Genomic DNA, 21,093 nt, shown 5'->3' on the forward strand with positions numbered 1-21,093 from the left:
AGGAGACGGGGCCTTGGACATGTGCCCCTCACAAGTAGCCGGAGGGCTCGAGATGTGACAAAAACGCAACCCACTCTGCCTGTCTCCTGGTCAGCCACTGAATCATCATGTGGAGAAGGGGGTGAGCCCACTATTTGTCAACTGTTGTGAGGAGGTGGACAGTGCGTGACTCAGCAGTGTTTAGGACACTCTCTACGAAGCCAGTGAGACAAACCATACCATTATTACTGCACCAATATTCAGAACAGACCCAAGAGTAAATCAGTTGATACAAATACTGATCTGAGCTCCACTCAATAACCGTTCAAGTCCAAGTACTGCATTGATCAAGATATGCACTGAAAGCTTTAAGCTAACTCTGGTATAATACATCAACATTTATGTTTAATATTGTTGGTCCCTTACATATTAAGTAAACAGTCCTAACATTAGATAAACGGATATTTAGCAGAATGTTTCATTAGCTTAAAATAGCATTTTATGTCATAATAGGAAAAATTATAATACAAAGCGGCTGGATGAATAAGCAGAGATTGTTAGGTGATTTTTATCATACATTTTAGCGTAGGAAATGTGTTCACATCATGGTTGTAACACAATCACTTAATTCCTTTTTTTTGCACTACAATGATAAATGTAGTTGTAATTGTATTGTTCATTTCAAATTCTAAAATTTGAAACCAGAATTTCCTCATCGGTATTTTACAGCTAACACTCTAGCTAAATGGAGGGACAGAAATCTGTGAGAAAACTGTCTGTGGAAAAGAGTAAAACTTACATATGTGGAGGAGCACATAAGGCTTCATCATTAAAAATTAGGGTTGTGTATCGACAAGAATCCGGTGATACGATACATATCATGATACAGGGGTTACGATTCAAGATATTGCAATACTGTAAGCAAATCGATATATGCCGTTTTTTTAAAAAAAATCCAATTTTATGAAAACTGTCAGTATAAAGAACACGCTACCATATGCATAAATTCGGAGTAAAAAAAAGTAATTTTTTTTATGCAATCACAACAGTGGGATCTGCATTTGCATTTATCCTTGTCCCTGTAACATCCAACATCATTGCACTACTTTTTGTGTAATCTGAGCCACTGTCTGCCACGAATCTTTGCATGTAAACTATTAAATAAAAATCGATACAGTTCTTTTGAGAATGGATACAGTATCACAAAACATAATATTGCAATACTCATGTGTATCGATATTTTCCAAGCCAAGCCCCCAGGAAGAGCGCCGGGTGTTGATCCCAATTTTCGTAGTGGCCAAACAGTGGTACTACAACTTCCGTGTCCGTCATGTGATGCCATTGGGCCCCATAGACTTACATTGGGAAAGAGACGTCTGTAACTTAGCAGATACTTTTTTGAGGTAAATGAATTCCCCAGTACAAGCACTCTAATAGCCCTTATTCAAATCATTAGCTCCTAAAAGTTGTAAAACGCACTAAAAGCCGAATCCAGAGTTATTTCCCTTCCTCCGTTCATGTGAATGAAACCCATACCGTGGCGACAGCGCAAGCCGCGGCGACAGCGCAAGCCGCGGCGACAGCGCAAGCCGCGGCGAAAGCGCAAGCCGCGGCGAAAGCGCAAGTCGCGACGACAGCGCAAGCTGCGACAACAGCGCAAGCCGCGACGACAGCGTGACGTTGGACCCCGTGACCAAGCCATGTGACCGAGCGGACGCTACTGCGCATGTTCCATGGGTCCAATGGATGCAGAAGATCGCCGGAAGATCCGGGTACTTTTCCAGGCGAAAGTCGAGCCATTTTGGCATCATGTGCCACTGAGCAACTTTCATAGGAATGAACGGGGTCCCGCCTACAACACTGTATTCAGTTATCTTAATACATCCATGGTCCAAGCTAGAAGGACCTTAGCCAGGAAGCTGACCCAGAACACGATGACAACTCTAACATTACTGTAGTTTAAAGTAGCTATGATGAGAGATTCCTCTGGAAGGACTACACTCAGTACAGCACTTCACAAGTCTGGGCTATGTGGTAGAGGCGCCAGATGGAAGGCACTCCTGTGGAGAAAAAAGCACATAACAGCATGCCTGGAGTTTGCAGAAATTCATGTGAAATTTTCAGCGGGGCACAAGCCAAAAAATAATGTGGTCTGATTTAACAAAAATGAATAGTTGAGCTGTAGTGGAGATCTCAGTATCAGGACTATGATAGCCTATCGCCTAGCCTTGGAGATGTTAAAGGGAGCCAAATACAGGCAAAGTCAGGAGTAAAACCCTCTCCACAGTGGCATCCTTATTTATTTGGGTGCTGATTTGACATTTAGTAGGACAATAATCCTAACCATGCACCCAGATCAATACTGGAGTGGCTTCATTTCTTGATTGATTCTATAATAAATCCTATTTAAAATGAGTTGAATGAAGTGTCACCACATTTAGAAATGAAGTGGAGACATGACAAAGTCCAGGTGGACCAAACTGATGCAGACAACATAGGTGCTTATAAAGACTTTTGTCTCTGTGGTTAAATAGTTACTGGAAAAAAATCAAATAACATTTTGTCAGGAATTTTTAGTTTTTCTTATTTTATTCTTAGTATCATTAATTTATGTACCTGAAACGGACATCACCATGTACCATCAATGTAACATTGCCCCTTGTCAACATAATATACTATACACTATAATATTCACTTATTATTATTATTAAAGCCCTAACTCATCATCAGTCAATAGTGGTTGGTGACTGTTGATTTCATAGAAATGAATATAGACATTGAGTGGAGACATGTAAGTAAACAGAAAGCTGGTGGAAAACACTGTGTGGCTCAGGTTTCAGATTCTACTGTACAGGTTGACTATGTGCTTTGATAAATGCATTTAACAGATTATCTCCTCTGTGATTTAACATTGCTAAAAAGATACTACTAATATTTAAAAGGACTTGCTGCCGCATGAACACCTCTTGGAAAGATTTTTTCCTCCGTCTGTTTCTATCCTACTTTACCCGTCATCCAGCGTTTCCAGGGGATTCAGGAGGGTGCGGGATCATCAAATTGCCTTGAATTATCATTGCACATGTAAGCGTATGCCATCAGCTGCAGGGAGACTGCATTAGTTCCTGGCTAGTTCCGCCACTGGCAGGATTTTCCCTGTGTCATTTGGCTCCTGTTTCCTGTCCACCCAGCTGCTAGTTCACATCATCGCACAGTAAACAATTAAGAGGAACAAATAGTGAGAAACCCGAACTCTGAGTCACCGGCGGCAGAGTAACGTCAGAGCTAACAGCCATCAACGCACAGAGCAGGCCTATTCTCCTGGGTAATAAAACACAGCAGTGGCCACCTGTGTGACAGTGTGTGCTAATTGATCCACGCTCTCTTTGCATAGGGTTCATACATGGACACAAATCTTTACAATGGTGGGACAAGATTTATTGCCTGGACATACTGTTCTATGTGTTTGTGTTCATTGTGCTTCCTCCTCTTAATGCATTGGTTTCTTCCACCCAGAGCTCTGTTAAAAAGATCATCCCTGTTGTGAATGTGACCAGGAAACCATTTCACATTACAGTGCTTAGTCATCTGCGCGGAAAGTAACCTTTGCAGTATCCTATCGCTGTTTCTGAGTCTGTCTACTTCCAAATGAAGTCGGCATACAGTTGGTTTGTGATGGCAGCTACACATTCATTCTATAGCATGGGCATGGCTTGGCTTGGGCAGAGCTTGAATGTATTTGACATTAGCACTGTTAATTCAGCATTCCTAGGTTTATTAGAGCTGAGCTTCAGGGGGATGTAAGAGCTTGGTTTAAGGGTAACTATGATTGGCAGTTGCCTCAAGCAAGTGGAGTTATCAGAAGAGGAACTTGACTGTATTAATCTCTTCCTTTCTACTGTATATATTTGTACGAAATATGTTGTAGACAATCGTACTCAAAAACTAGAGGTTTTGCCTCCGTTGAATGTCTGACATTGATGTAACATTATGAGGCGAGCCTTTCAAATCCAAAGCAAAATATTCAAGAGAATATAAGCAGTCTAAGCATAAAATTATGAAAATATCTTAGTAACCCGTCTTTATATTCTAAACGCCCAAAACACTATTCACATCACGCAGTACAAAACAATATTATGCAGTTGTTGACTTTGAAAGGAAAAAAAATCATAACACCATTCTGGCCAAGACCTCATTCCAGTTCTAGGCTGTTTATAGAAATTGTTCTGTAACATCAGCCTCAAGTTTTGCAGTAAATATGTGGAGAGGCACCAAGGAATAAAAAAAAAAATGTGCTTGCTGCATCGGGTTGCTTGTTATGGTGTTGCAGGGTTAAAGGTGATTTTATTTTGTGTATTTAGTTTCTGAGGCTGCTGACCGCGATCTTACCTGTCTACAATTCAATAAATAGAATCTCAGTAGTTGATTTTCCAAGGCTTTGCTGTGGGAATAATTTTTATGTGGACACATAATAAGTTTTTCCTTGCAAAAAAGGCATAAAATCAATCCGTCTATAAATTAAATGATCAGTCTGAAGGGGGCGCTATCCTTGTTTCATTGTGATTTGGTCCATAACTCCTTGATTGTAGTTTCAAAATAATATTATTATATATACTTATTTCAACACATTCTCAGCATCATGACCATAACAGATCATTTGATCAATATAAAATGTTCTCCTCTTATTACAGTGTGTGCTGTGCTTTGTTTCTTTTTATTCTTTCTTTCTTCAAATTAATTCTTACTTAATATTTCCCTAAAGACATCTTACTTAATACTTAAATACTTAATCCCTGATCATTGCCGCTAGTGGCTATATTTATCTAATTCCTTAAATCCGTCTTTTTCTATCCATTTTACACGGAGTAAAAAGAAGCGTAGGATTTCATTTTGTGGAGGATGTGCCATAGGTGTACCCCTTGCGCAGCAGTATCAGTGACGCAGACTATCTGTTAACTTGGCACATGCTGATCCAGTGATGAGCACTGTCTCTTTAAGGAACGATCCATTTCGAATGAATGAGGACAGATGTTACAGAAGCAGTGAATACTCGCGAGCTCTTGTTTATTGTGTCGCCGTACAAATAGTGTCTCTGTTTTGACTGTCAGTGGGCTGCTTTGTGATCTTTGAAGACAGTAGAGAAGTCGAGGGTGCAATTGTCGCTGAAGGCTGGAGCTCTGAAATTGAACTCCCACCACCTCATCTCCTCTCGCATCGATCGGAGTATTAAGAGAGGGTGTATGGCATGTCGCTCTGTGAATGGGAGAGAGCGCCAGAGCGAGTATGAGGGGGAGGGAGAGAAGCGGGGGGAGGGAGAGGGACTGTAGCGTAGTCGTATATGTCAGCCTCAGAAGCTGCGTGGGTCGCTCAGCTCCCTCACGCCATTGTTGTTGTTGTGAAAAAAGGCAGAACAAAGGACTCCCCACGCTGTGGAACCCTACCTTTGCCGGCTTAGCTGTGTTATGATCACGCCCTGATGGAATGCTATTGAAATTATCCATATTAAGGAGCACAGCCGGCGTTAACTGAGCTGGCACACAGTAAGTGACAGAGGCGAGAAGGGAACTGAATAGGCATCATCCTTCTAATATTTGGTACTGTTCTCTCGGGTTCATCCGCCTCCTTTTCCAGAGAGTGGCCACTGCTGATAAGGTTTCAATCCCTTCTCTGAAGGTTTGGCGCGGACATCGCTGTGGCTTTTTTTGTTGGAGGGGTTGCTGTGGATACTGACGGTAGGGAAGGCTGCACTGGAGCCAGAGGCAAGATTGAACAACCTGCCTGCTGCAGAGAGTGCCGCTATGGAGCAGATGAGGCTGAACCATGCTAAGCAAACATGAGATTTACGCCACACTTTCTGTGAAGGCTACATCCAGCGCAAGAGACTAAGCCCCGTCCGCCTACATAGCTCCTGCTGCACTCCTCGCCTCTCGCCGGTTTCCTCCTGGATTTTGTGCGGGAGTTGATGGAAGTGGAGGGTGTGAAGGATCAGCCCAGCCAGATGTGTTAGCATCGCAGGTCATGTGATTTCTCATGAGGGTTGGGTGAAGTGGTGGAGGGTCTGGTAGACCCTGGAGCATCTTCTTCTTTTTTTTTCTTCTTCTTTTTTTCTCTGTGACTGCGTGAATAGCGACGCCTGAATGAGAAAAAGCAATGCGGGCAACAGTAAGTAGCAGTCAGATCTTTTGCAAGCTAAATTACCTTCCGTTTGATTTCCTGAACATGAATGTCTCAGTATTGATTTCAATGTAACTTACCGTGCTAAGATTAGATTGGAAAAGGGAGACATCATCTTAGGAGGGGTGTTTGCTTCACACAGAGGGGGGTGGACAACAAACATACACACGCACCCGACTGTGAAGTGCCTAGACTTTGATTCAATTAAACCTCCATTGCCCCGCATCCCCCTCCCAAACCCCACCCCCCCTCATCTACACTTGCTGCTGACGCTGCCTGTGTGGGTGTGTATGAACATATGAGTTTGTGTGTGTGACAGTCAAAGAGCTCTTTCCGCTCCCTGCTGAGCACATGAATGGGAGCAGTGTCAGAGATGGAGGTGCTGATGATTCCTGTGCTTGAAGAGAACCATAGCCAAAGCTCTTTGCCAGGGGAGTGTAGATTCTATAACAGCGACTTCCGCAAGAGTGAGGTAACTAGCGCCCACACACAGCGCCAGGCAACAAAAACCTAATTATGTGTGTTCTTTTGGAGTTAAGAATAATACGTTAAGAAAATCTGAAGTGTTGGTGAATGAAAAAAAAAAAAGATTGTTTTTCTTCAGTTCTGTTCATAATTTTAGTTTTGCTGTGAAAAGAAGGTGACGTTGTCAGGAATGTTGAATGGTTTGAAAAGTTTGTTCCTTGGACAAAATGCACATTTTTATATGAGGCTTTGAATGTTCAGTTCTGATGCTAAAGTCTTTTGTAATGACAGAAGCAGAATGACTCAGTGTAGGGTAACAGTGTGTACCTGATGTTTCCAACCACGTCATGATGAACTCCATGAATGGGAAATGGAGATTCTAACAGTTTCGAGTTTGTTAGGTTTACGGTTAAAGCTTTAGAAATGCATATAAAGCCTGATACCTCAAGAAGATTAAAGTTGTTGTTCTACACATTAAAACTAGATATGGGGAGAAGCACTTCAGTTACAAATCATCAATCCTTTGATTTTGATTTTTTTTATTTAAAATATGGACAAAATCAATATTTTTTCGACATAGAGGCTAATTGTTATTTTTAACTATGTTAAAAGTGGGTTGCAATATGACCTGTGCTTCCTAGTTTTTCATCTGCAACATCTGTTGAATGTTCCTGAAACAGGTGGTTACTTTTATATCATACATACAGTGGGGAAAATGACAGTCTTCTAATAATCACAGTCAAATGATGAAAGTAATTGTGTTGCATCAACACATACTTTGAAAGTTATCAAGTATCTAGTTAAAAAAATCAACGATTTCATGTCATCGATTTACAAAACGAGCAGCTGTTTAAATATATTTTGTTGTGATAAACACCCCAACCATAATTTCAGGATTTTAAGTTGTTTTTTTTAATCATGAACGAGGATTAGCCGGGTTGCATACCAAACGGATATTTTTCCTTCTTCCTTTGTCGCCTTGTTCCAGTTAATGGTTCATTAAAGTCATCCACCAACTCTTATCAACTCCCATATGGTTTGTACAACCCATTTGATGTGAAATCGAAGTTGTATTTATTATTTTGTATTGCTTCTTAGAAACAGTCCCAGTTTCTATGGAAGATATTGACAGTCAAAGTTGGTGTACAACATGAGCTGGTCTATTGATTATGTGTGTGTACATTCAACACCCCCTTTCACACACATAAAGTGTACTATTGATGGAATCAATTGTTCAAGTATGGCAGTGATTATTGGTTAAAAAAATACTATTTTGCAGTTTAATGATTGTTTATCCCCACAGCTAAATTGAGGACCACAGTCAACACTTCCACAACCGATTTTGTAACTAATACCTGTTTTGTACTGAAAACAATTGGTTTGATTGAAAGTTAAAGGTGACCTGTCTAAAGTTTATTTTCTACTGCACATATTTTAAGCAGGCTGGAGCACTTGTCCCATAGCAGACAGCTTTGTGTCTTTTGGTTCTTATTGATGCAGTGTTAATTCTATTGCTTGAACGTAGGGCTGCACGATTATGGCCAAAATGATAATGACATTTTTGATCAATATCACAATTATTTATCAGGATTATTCATTGACTTTAGGGACAAAATATCTTTATTGCACTTTCAAATTTATATAAACGGCAAAATGAAATTGTATAACTGTAATCATTTTACCCAGAATTAAATCAACAGAGCACTGCTTTAACTTTCACGTCGTGCTACATTCCTGCTAATTGACATCATCTTTGCATCAAAATAAGTCATAAAATAAGTTTTTTTCTTCATCTGAATTTAGTGCGTTTTCGTTTTTCAGTCTGCTCTCAAAAAACGAGTAATAAACAGTATAATAATGTTGTACTCTGGACTACAGTCGCAACATACAGGAACGTTTTTCCCAGGCTGCTGCTGTACAGCTCCCCCCAAAGTGAAGCCAAAACATCTCAATCGCCCCCTGGTGGCTGGCTGTTAGTTTAGGAAGCGCTTGATATGATATGCACTACATTTTAAACACATTTTAAATGTCAATATCACAGTCGATCATGTTCATTTAATTGTGGGAAATTTGTGATTGTGATTAATATTCGATTAATTGTGCAGCCTCTGTCAGTGTTGCTCATGTATTGGCATCACAGAAATCCTCTCAATGGAGAGAGAGGTTTTGATTTCCCCCCACTAGGATTTTCAGGTGACCATATTGTCGGTGTAACACCAAACACTGTTGGTGTTAAAACTGTTGCGTGCTCTTCACGCAAATGTTGCTGCTTTTATTCACACTCGAGAAATAAATCACAGAACTCTTACAAGACTGAGTTTGTACAACACCAGAGCGACTGTGGCTTCTGTTTACACATGTTGACATGCAAAGTTATCTTCAGTTTTAATTAACTAGTGTGGAAGTTAACTTAGATAGTCAAATGAAATGTTGCTTTGTTTCTCCACAGGTAATCCTGGTGCAGGTAAACCCAGGTGAGGCCTTCACTATTCGACGAGAGGATGGTCAATTTCAGTGTATCACAGGTAAGAAAGCTGTTCTGTTATTCAATTATATCTTTTCAGTGTTATTCTGGATTTGAATATTTGTTGTCTAATAATCCAGTCATAGAAAATGTTGATTTTACAATACATATAATACATATGGATATACTGTTTGGACCCATTCATTAACCCCTTTATGCCAGGAGAACAAATTAATTGTAAATAAATATGTCCCTTGGGGCACACCCGTGTTTCTAGCCTTGAAAAAACAAAACATGTTTATATAATGACATCTATTAGTCCATCTTCAGAGCGCACCCTTTCCACAAAATTAATATGGTTGGACCGTATGTTTTTATACAGGATCTAAACATATGGCTTAGATATGCCAGTCCCAAAAGCAACAAGATGAATAATATTGTTTAATCAAAGTTTCATTCAAGTTCTAGCATTACCTCCTAAATATGAAGACATGCAGCATGTGCACAGGCTTATTGCACTTAACAGAACCAGTAATTGTAGTAGCTTTTGCTGCAAAATGCTGGAAGAGGTACAGTATATTCACTCAATGGGCAAAGCACTGCTGCTCCAGCAGAGAGTGCTCCAGTGAGATCAGACAACATATTGAGTGCGAGTTTCAGGGCATTGTGACCGCAACTTAAATGCTTTCTTGGCTGCACTCTTCACAGTGCCACCAAAGATCTCTAGGAAATGTATGTATGTATGTATCATTTAAAATGCTTTTATCCTGACATATGGAAAGCTAAGAGACTCGTCTAAATGAACTAATACAGCGAATGTGGAAGATAACTAGGGCTGGGAGATAAAGTCAAAGTGGAACCGTTCACAAAATTTACGGTTTTGTTCATATCATGGTTTTGGGGTCACGGTTTTTGGTTCGGTTCGGTACATTTATGTTACAGTGAGGAGGCCATGTTCTGATTTCAACATGCTTTTCATTTATTTGGCAAAATAAATTTGTTATTTTCATATAAATATGATGTAATTATAGACTAAGGCCATCAACATAAATTGAAGCATAAGCTCAATCAGAGCGATACAAAAAACACATGTCTCAATTCCTTGATTATCAGCTCTTAATTGAAAGATTTGTTTTTCCTCTCAAAAAGTGCAGTATTTGGAATGCGGTTGGATTTCTGTGCCCCTGTGTTATTTAAAAATAATTAATAAATATAAAACACATTATAGGGATTCCTAGTTGTGTCTTTTCAGGAATTACTGTGATGCGTATAACGCGGCTCAAGTAACGTTACGTTAATCATATGCTGAAATCCCGCGCTGTCCACGACTGCATAAGGCGCTATCGACGGCCACATAAGCCACACGTGTTGCTCAGTGCTTACACAGTCGCCGTTGTATCCACCACCTTTTTCCGTCATTTTCATAGGTAACACTAAAACCGTAGTGCTCCCATACAGCAGAGCGAAACGATGCTGGTGGATCCTCTAACTGGACTTTATCGTGTCTACTCGCCATTTCCAAAACTGACCGACAGCCGCACTCGCCACTTCATCCGTGAAGGAGGCTGGGTCACGCTTCATCAACGCGTCATATCTTTGGGGTACAACACACGCGCAGTAAAATCTGGTTTGCACTCGCCGAAATTGTGCCAATAGCAACGCACGACCGCAGCTTCAGTTACACTGCGCATGTATTATACCCCATACCTAAAGACACATGTCCGTCCGTGTCCCGGCCTCCTTCCATAGGCCTTGATTTCTAGTGTGACAATAAATGGGATCCAAACTCTACATGAAAAAATACACAATCGGCCTCATAACTTATTATAAATGAACCAAACAATTCATTCATGACCCGAACCGTGACTAGCAAACCGAACAGTTCAGATTTTTTACCTGAACCGTTTCATCCCTAGTCAAAGTGAATATCTCCGTATTAATCAGAGCATCCTAATATTAAGTTATATCACGACAATATGTAAAATCACATGGGAAGAAAATCAATGTCAATAAAGTGTTCTTCTGGCATGCATAACCTTTGACAACTCTCTGACAAGTGCAAAACAGAAACTTAACTTTATTTCTCAACCACAAATTAGCTTGGAATCTTTAATTTTGTCGTCTGTTAAAATGCAAACCCATACAAAGAGATTGTGGAAAGAAAACATTTGATGATATTGCACTTTTTCAAAAGCATTAACACAGGCAACACAGAAGAGGTTTTTACTGTACATTTGTGTTTGGCTGATTCATAAAATGTACATGAACACGTAATCAGGGTCTGACATTAGCACCCGCCAAATGTGGGTAAATTGTTGGCAGGGGTCAATGTCCGATTTCTTTGGATTTGCATGCTTTGTGACTATTGATTTCTCTTATCAATGCTTTCAGACAGTTACACATGCACAATGACGTAATGCCAGACGCACGCTGTATAATGTTTCAGTTTGTTTGGGACCAGAGCCTTGGCGGTAAGAAAAAGAAAAAAAGTTTAACAATGTAGCGCTCATAAACCTGAGGGGATGCAATGTATTTATTTTTTTCCTTGATGCCTGTTGAAATCGGCAGCTAGTAGAGCGGAGCTAATAACATTAGCTGATAGCAGCCGGTGGGCAGCACAGTCCTGTTCGGCTAAATAACAGAGCTACTAACGTTAATGGAGATTCCATTGAGTTACATTGATGTGTTCAGGCTCTATTCAGAGCTTAAAAATAATTAGGGCAAAGGTAAATTATAACATCATTATGACGTATACAAATGTAATCTTGGAAACATTTAGTTTTCGGTGAGAAACTTGAATAAATACAGTTGTTTCGAAAAGTGGCAGATAAAATTCCTGAGTGGCAGACAAAAAATAAATGCTTGCCTCCCACGGTAGCCGGCAGTGAAAAAAGTACATTTGAGACCCTGCATGTAATATTTTTTCCCCTCTGAAATGTACTCGCCTGTAAAATTAAAATGAGAGCTCAGAATCTCTCTGCCTGTACGTGTAGATAATTATGACGAATCAAGAGGCTTTTTTAAATCCAATGTTGAATCCCCAAAAATTGTCATCTAATCATGAAATTGCTAAAGGTTCTCGCAGCTAACAAGCACATTTCATATCGGTGCTTAAGTCTGATCATCTTAACAAGTGTAAGATTATAACAGGTGTGAGTATAATCTGAACAGAGCTAGATTTTTGCTTAACATCTTTATTTCCAGCAATCACCTTCAGCTGGATTCATTCAGTTTTTTCCACTGTGTGCAGTGATAAAGGGAGGGGATTGGCCAGGACACGCATTGACGTATTTTTACAGGAATGACAACAGGATGACAGTCATGTCTCACGGGCTCCCAGGCTGCTCAATGATATAATTGCATCTTGCCGTTCCAGGCAATGTAGAGAATAGTACAGCTTGAAAGAAGAATGTGTTGTGTAAGTGAATAAATATGTTTTAGTGCAATTAGATGTTTTTAAGTGACACTGAGCTGATCAAGCTTGACCACATTGATTCACTTTCCACTTGCTTGATATGCATAGTAACTGACAAAAAAAAACGTCAAACTTTAAAATAGGCGATACATGTAGAAGATAATAGATTAAAAACAGACACACAAATGCTTCCTGACCCCAGAAAATGGACCATTATCTTCATTCTTCAGTTCAGTAACTGTGATGTTGTGTGCACATAAATACATCCCCTTTGATTTTTATCAATGTTTTTATTACAACACTTCCTGTTGTACAGAATGTGTCACCCCTGTATTTTTGTCCACGAACTGTCATACTCTTTCCCCCCCCAAAAAAACATTTTTTTTCCATTTTTGCTACCCGAATGTCATTTGGCATGCTGCTCTTCCTGTTTAATGTGACAGATGATAAAATGAACTGTGCAGCAATATACTATCATAATGTAAAATAAGCATATGGTATGATTATAGTGTGTTGGTAGAGGAGTTAGGGCAGAAAGGCGATGTTTGAGTAAGATGTGTTACACATTCTTATTTGTCCTGATGGCAGTCATTTCCTTTTCCTCAATTGTTGGTGATTGCGCTGGCTTTGTGACAGCAACAATGAAGTCTGGCTCCAACACGTCGCTGACATTGTGAATGGAAGACAGCTGGAGTAGTAGGAGGTAGAGCTGTGGGGCCATAATTGTAAACGATTATGATAAAACGTAGTTGCCCAGGAAAACATAGATCTGAAAATGATTTGCTTTTGTTTGTTATTCTCCGCGGACGTCCCTCTGTGTATTGACATTTCTGTGGGCTCACTGCCACTCTTTTTTTTTTCTGCTAAATGTTCGATTTGATTTAATATAGAAAGATAAAGGATGTCAGCATAATAAAGGTTTGCGAGTGAATAATGATTGCTACCCTTTGTGACCACAGCAGGCAGGCGCTCGACATTTTAGCATAAATTTAATGACCCTTGTATGGACCGGTGCTTAGTATCTCACTGCTGAAAGACACCGGTATTTCTTGTCTGTAGTCTTTGACTATGCCTTGTGACGTACATGAGTAACAATGAGACAATGGGCCTGTGCAATAGGCCTCAGGCATCCAGGTTTAGATGACACAGGAGCAAAAGCAGTGATATAAAGCCATCAAACAGTTTCCTCACGCAAGGGGCTCTTCTCCCTACTCCCGTCTGACTGAGCTCCCACACCGGCCCCCCATTATGAGCTGAGTAAACCCTCCTAATAGGGAGCGAGCATACATAGTCTCTCCATCAGAGGAGAAACAAAGGGAGAGAGGTGCCACATAGATCAGTGTGACTGCTACTAACTGGCCTGTCACAGGGTGCACTCATCTCTCGGTGACGTGAATAGAGGGATGACTCACCGCTTGCGGTGCAAGGAGGGAGGAAGAAGAGTGTGTGCGTGCGGGCATGTATGCGCATGTGGTTGGTTGGTTTTGGTTTCTCATGTGATGAACAGATTATCCTCGTTCACTTAAGTGTCAGTTGTGCATATGCACGCTTTCACCTTTTACCCTAGTATGTACCGACGGGGACGGCGTGACACCGTCGCAAAGCCAGGATGATCTGGTTTACACGTATCTTTCAGGATTTGTTCCGTCCCACACCAATTTGTATATTCACTTGTGTATTTTTAGCAGCTGTATGTGTGTGTAATTGCTGCGTGTTAGCGCATGACAGCCTGCTCAATACGAACGGACATTCTTATAAAATGCAGTTCATGCAAGGCATTTTCCTTTTTTTGATATCTGTCTCAGAGGAGGGGCCTTTAGCGAGAGACGCTAATTAGAGCGGCCATTTAGTGTCTTCCTGCTAGCTGTCCTCCTTGCCATAAGGGGAGTTCTGTACGCGACCGGACACGCCCTCGTGACCCGCAGCGCTCCCGGAGTCGTCCTTTCTCAGCGTCTGCCACTGTAGATCTGAAGGCGTATCACTGGCACCAGGCAATAGACCACCTGATAAGCTTGGTGGCTGATGAGGCAAGTCAGCATCAGGACCATTGGGTTGATTAGATCCACTCCTTTATCTGACTTGGCCTGCCGGTGATTCACATCACTTTGGATGATTCAGTCTCTGGTTGATGGCTGAAAGGACCGTCTAGTTCCAGTGGGCTTATTGAGCCTGATAGAGATGTGCCTTTTCCCACAAAAGCCAAGACAGCCATTCTGGCATCTCGACAGGGAGCTAAAGAGAGTGTGTGTTTGTGAGTGTGTGTGTGTGTGTGTGTGTGTGTGTGTGTGTGTGTACACCTGGCTCAGTTTGCAGCCAGTGTCCTCTGCCTTTTCTCTCCGTTAGATACCGGTTGGTCAGTCAGCCCATCTGCCTACTTGTCCCTTATCTCTGATGCCATAGCTGTGAAACACCTCATCTCATTCCTGATGGTGCTAGTCTATTTTCTATCAGAGGGATTCGAGGCTGTCATGTCCCCTGTGCCTGAAACTGAGCAGCTAGGATGTGCACTGTTGAGCATCTGACACTGTGCAGTGAGGGGGTTAGGGGGTATTCATACTGTCAATACACCAGTATAGTCTGTCTTGGAGGGAAGTTCCACTGGACTTTACTTTTAGGAAGCTCCTCTGTTACAATAGATGTTTCCCATCACGATTCTGTTCATGACAAATTAGATTTTTAGGATTGAGTGAAAACAGTCCAAGCGGCATTATTAAATTGAATTTCTACTGTGAGGGTCTGGTTACGATCGGAAAGAAGCAGTTCGTATGACGTGTTGTCCAACCCAAAATGTTTATGCCTGATCCGTACGGCCACACTTGAAGGCGATGTGAAATCTCAGCTGTCACAGAGAGACGAAAAGACGCAATATTGTTTAAAATGGGTATAACACCCATTTTCAGACAGTCTCTCCTGAAAGGCTTTCACAGTATTGCACTCGGTTGCACACATGGAAAGTGCCACGAATTGATGTTTAACAAATGGGAAAAAAAGGCATCTCAAGAGTGAAGCTCAAACCCAGCTTACATCACAAAGTGAAGTGGGTGTGAATGTCGGATTGTAGGTTTCGTAAAGGTGCAGAAATGGTCGGACGCAGCCCACCCTAATCCGACGTTGGATAGGGATGCACCGATCCAACTTTTTCAGCCTTGATACCGATAGTGATACCTGGGCTTTGGGTATCGGCCGATACCGAGTATCGATCCGATACCAGTGTTTAATTAATCAGCTGTATGCCTCACTGTGTGGACGTGACTGGGATCATTCTTTTATGTGTAAGGCAACATCAGGCTTGACTTAAACATTTCTTTCTTAACGTTGTTAAACAGAATGTAACAAACAAATAGATAGATATAAATGTATTTAAATGTTATTTATTATTAAATCATACTACAGCAACTTAAAAAAAAATCCAAATTAACAGGAATTAGAATTGAACTGTAAACCTTTTTAATGCAGCAACAAGTTGGTCAAAACTGAAACAGGAATCGGAGATTCGGTATATAATGTGTATGGTATATAAACATATATTTGAATGTAATAAATCGGCCCTGTTGTCACCGATACCCGATCCAGCTATTTGAGTCAGTAACGGACCGATATCGGTATTGGTGCATCCCTAATGTCGGAAAGGTGTGTGGGGTTACGAAGCTATTCGACTGTCTAACAAGCAGTTTTAATGGACTATACTGGCGCCTATAGAATTAAAAGATGTGGCCGTATCAGTATTGGAAAACGTTTCTTCACAATTCTCAATAGACATAGTAAAGTGTCTGGAAAAAATCTAGATGATAGTGTTTTGCAATCAATGGAGATGAAGGAGTCTTAATTCTTAATAAAGACAAAGATTCCAAATACATTTAAGATGCAGAATCACCCCGACCTGAGACGTTCTGCACTAGAAAGTATCCGTCACATTGTCTTTAGGATAAATAATATGATCTGTAAATGCCTCAGATCTGGTCATCCTTTCCACAGCCTTACATTTCAGAAGGATTTACTGGTAATTACACATGAATAAAGCAAAAAAATATATTAAAAGTGTAATTTTTGTAGATTAAATCCTGAAAAAACAAGGTTATTTCCCACAAGAGCAAAAATCATCCAGGCATGAATTTGTATTTCCAACTTATTTCTAACTAAATGGTTAGATTTAAAGTCGGAAAATATCAGCAGGAGCTATCCGCATCTTCACTAGAACAAATATCAGTATCATCTTTCAAAATCCCTCCTTTAGCCATGCTGTCTCTCATTATGTTCTTTGACACGCTGTCCCTCCTCCTCCCTTTCCTCATTTACTACCCCTCTATTTATTCAAGGCCGTAACCATCATGGAACAGTGGGCTTGCACTGGGGGGCTGATGGCACAGGCATTGTGCTGGTCAGTCCATTATTTTAACTGCGTATAAAACTGCATGGCTTGCATGGTCGTATCCATTAAGATCAAAGCCCATGTGCACAATTGTGGGGCGGTTGCATGTTTCCTCACCCCCAGCACCCTCTCCCAAACAAAGCTCATCACATATGGTTCACATAATTGGACCGCAAACATCAGACACATTAGCCACATTAGCACATTATTTTTATACCCGCCACCTCCAAGTACATGTACACAAACATGTGCGTGCGGACACACACACGGATGAGGTTCATTCACAGCTTTTGCAGTGAGTAGCTCTAAGAATGACTGAGCTTGTGACTCATTCTCCCATTGCTGCGTTGATACGAAGAGGGAGGGAGGAAAGGTAAAGAGGATGAAAGAAGATGATGAGAGGGAGGGGTGTTTTTTACACACACAAAAAACCCCTTTGTTTTTCCTTTTAAGTTTAGTCAGGGTGGAATGTCCGGAGGGACAGGGCGATTCCATGTCCACTCAGCTGTTTTTCTATCTGTTAAATTATCAACATCACTGGGTTTGTGAGGTTAGCTTCTCGTTACAGGAGGAGACAGTGGTTTTAGAGTGGAATCTTCATATCCTGAACGGATCCAAATAATTCATTATTTAAACAAATCCGGCCCCTGTGGTCATGGCTCTTGTCTCGTTCTGGGTTTGTCTGGCTGAGAGCAGCAGCAGCGTGATGTTCTGTAACAAGCACAAGCATGAAGGTTACTGATTCCCTCCCCTCCTGTAAACGTCATTCCCGCCGGTGGGGTTGCAAGAACCATGCGGATGCCTTAAAATATCAGGAATTCAGACAAAGTTTACTAACGCCTAGAAAAAAACGAATGCTATTCTTATTAATTTCTTCCAGAATGCCCTTTCCTCTTTTTCCACTGTCTCCCCTCCTCTACGTGCCTGGATCGGTGGGGGTTTGATGCTAAAGGGCATGTTGTGGAGAAATAGCCTGGCCGAGGATGAGCGTACACATCCGTGGCTTCCTAATCTGCTAATACAATGTTACGCTTATTGCAAATTACTATCCTCTTAATTGACGGAAGATCTTTCCTGCCCGCAAGAAAAGTGTGCTGTGCCATGCAAAAAGGGAACCATTTGCCACAGTGTCATCACTAAGAATCAAGGTTAGGGTTTTAACTCGCAATTAGTACTTTTCTGCTTTATTGACAGTTCGGTACTTAGCCTCTTTCCCTTGCTTGGCTGTAATTATCAACCTCTGTCAGTTAGTCTGCTTGCCCTCCCTTGCCTGTCCTCTCACTCCTCTTTATTTGTGGATGGAGACAATTTATTAGCGCTAATTAATAATCAAGCCCGCTCCATCTTTATAGGCTTACAGTTCATCATGTTGCCATCGAGAGCTTATTGAGCGCTCCCATATGAAACCGCCCTGTCTCTCTGCTCTGTCTTTCTACCTGTCTCACTCTTGTCCTCTCCGTCCGTGTGCCGTTCTTGATTTTCACCTCCTTCTCTCAGCCCAGCCAGCCTCCATCTAGCTCGCCTTCTCTTCTTCTTTTTTACTCTCCGTATCTAATTGAGGGTTCATTTGCACATCCGATTAAACCCGACAGTTTGGATTGTTGCCGTTATTTCAGAGGCACGTCTGCCAACTTTCCTCGGTTTGTATGCCACAGAAGGCCTGCGCAAAGTCCCACTTGAGTTAGTTTGTTATGATCTCTATCCATTTTCAGACGAGGGGAAGCAGGTGGGTGCTCAAAGTGGCCTTACCACCCCTTGCGCATCTGTGTATGTATGTGTGTGGACATGTGTCTGGCCTTTGATAAGTCTGTCCCTCGGCTTTTTCACCCAACCTCAACGATCATCCCCATCTCCCCACGGTAATCTACAGCCCCCTCTCGACTCAGACACGCCGCACCAGTTGATCCTGTCGGCTTGCCCCAGGAGGCGTGGAGGTGAAGCCGGGTTATGTGATGTTGACGGGAGATGATGGCGTTCCCAAAGTGTTGCCTAGCCTCTGTTTACACTGCCAGAACGGGCAGCTCGTTTGTGGCTATTCTTGGCTCAGTGGCAGCCTGCCGTTTTGTGGAGGAGGACTGATGTTTTTCCCGTGGCTGCTTCCTCTGGAAGGCTGGCACTCCACGGCCACGTCAGCACAACCAATGCCCCAGTTGACTCAGGGGGAGGGGAGGAGGAGGGGGGGATGGGGATGTGGCCTTTTCTATCTGATATCTGTCAGCACTCGTGCGTCAGTCTGATGTAAAAGAGTGGGTGTTTCCCCCCCCCCCACCATTCTCCACCCTACCTCTCTTCTCTCTTTCTCTCTCTGGTAGATGTGTGTGGCTTCCTCATCCTACCTCCCTCACCCTCTGCAGGTCCTCTTCTCCCTTCGCTCTCCAAGTCGGCACACACAAAGTCTTTCATTCCAAACGGACAAACAATGGCGTATTGAATTCTAATGTGATTCATCAGATTTTCTGTGAGTCAGCATCGGCGGCACTAACTGAGATTGCCTTAATCAGTCATCACGCAGGTGCACAGCAGCACTTGGCATAAGCACGACATCATTTATTAGTCTTAAAAGTGAGTGGAGTTAACAGTGCACACTTTGAACTCCCACTCAAATGATATTGTAATCTGAAATCAATGAGGACTGAGCCGGTGTGGCTGCCTTCATTCAGGCTGAGCTCTCCCATGCTCCCTGAATTGCTGAATTTTTGTCCTTGCACACCTTGTGTTCTTAGGCAGTGAGTCACTTCCCTACCGATCAGCCTGCTGGCTCGGTGTACTCAGAGGGGCTTCAAAGCTCTTTTGATACCGGAATAAGAGGCCTACCTCCTATCTGTCTTTTCCAATTAGTCTAGTTTATAACAGGTAGACTAGTACACTTTGTTTCCAATGCTTTATGTGCCAAATGAAAGTGATAAACTGTGAGACTATCTGGCCTTAGAGTCAAGAGAACGGTGAAAACAAGTTTTAAAAAGAGTGCATCCTCCAGCCTGCAGTGATTGGAGCGCTCTGATGACAGTTTAGGGAAATGTCTATTTGGTGAATTTATTTTAAAATGAAAACCAGTTTTAATATCTAATCCAGGCCTACGCCAACGTGGAACCTATTCATTTTTAAGTTTCTGAGATTATTTTCATTTTATTGGGTTATTACTATTTTCATGAAAAAATGAAACAGTAAATACTTAATAACTTAACTGCCGCTTACAAATACATTACATTAAAAGGACACGACTTCAGGTCAAACATTTCATCTCTATTTACTTCAGGTCAGCTCTGTCAACCTAATTCACACTTGACCAATGCCAACCACTGTACCATGGATCCAGTCAGTATTAGGGCTAAAACCAGAGGAATCCATTGATACCAACCATGTCATTTTAGTTGCGAAGGATGCTAAATGACACTCCAAACTTATGCAAAATTGTTTGCAACGGAAAAACTGTCATGGCCATTTTCAAAGGGGTCCCTTGACCTCTGACCTCAAGATATGTGAATGAAAATGGGTTCTATGGGTACCCACGAGTCTCCCCTTTACAGACATGCCCACTTTATGATAATCACATGCAGCTTTGGGCAAGTCATAGTCAAGCCATCATACAGTTTCCTCACGCAGGGGCTCTTCTCCTTACTCCTGTCTGACTGAGCTCCCACACCGGCCCTCCATTATGAGCTGAGTAAACCTTCCTAATAGGGAGCGAGCATACATAGTCTCTCCATCAGAGGAGAAACAAAGGGAGAGAGGTTTGGGCTTGAGTTTGCCATGTTAAGATTTGAGCATATTTTTATGCTAAATGCAGTACCTGTGAGGGTTTCTGGACAAAATGTGTCATTGTTTTGTTTTGTTAATGATTTCCAATAATAAATATATACATACATTTGCATAATGCAAGCATATTTGACCACTCCCATGGTGATAGGATATCTGATTGACAGCCCTAGTAAATATTAAATAAATGATTGTCATTGTAGTTCAGTAATGGCATTGTCTGTATGGTTGCGATATCTGTGTCGAGCCATGAACTGAGCAACTATGATCCATTGATATGAACAGGGTGAGTGTAGTGCATCACTACTTTAACTACAAAACCAACTCGCTATATCGCCTTTCTCAGTATTGAGCTGTTGAGTGCAGCAGTGAACTCCGGACCTGAGTCATTCTGTGTTGAGGTGTACACTCAGTCATCAGTTTATTAGATACACCTAGCTAAAGCTAATGCAACAGCCCTACGATAAGCTGTAT

At 41.7% G+C, this 21,093-nt stretch overlaps 1 protein-coding gene across 2 annotated transcripts in view; it reads left to right on the forward strand.

Moving 5' to 3' along the window:
* fndc3a (fibronectin type III domain containing 3A) overlaps positions 1 to 21,093 on the forward strand; it is a 58,138-nt gene that overhangs the window by 10,867 nt on the left and 26,178 nt on the right. Inside the window, exons 1-2 of one of the 2 annotated variants that reach the window (XM_074640390.1) lie at positions 5,990 to 6,138; positions 9,065 to 9,140. In XM_074640390.1, the coding sequence (XP_074496491.1) occupies positions 6,127 to 6,138; positions 9,065 to 9,140 (88 nt within the window). In that variant the 5' untranslated portion in view covers positions 5,990 to 6,126. Of the gene's footprint in view, positions 1 to 5,989; positions 6,139 to 9,064; positions 9,141 to 21,093 lie in introns of those variants that run through there. The other variant, XM_074640389.1, reaches the window with a different exon arrangement.

Source organism: Sebastes fasciatus, chromosome 7, assembly GCF_043250625.1.
Source record: "Sebastes fasciatus isolate fSebFas1 chromosome 7, fSebFas1.pri, whole genome shotgun sequence".
NCBI classification, from domain to species: Eukaryota; Metazoa; Chordata; class Actinopteri; order Perciformes; family Sebastidae; genus Sebastes; species Sebastes fasciatus.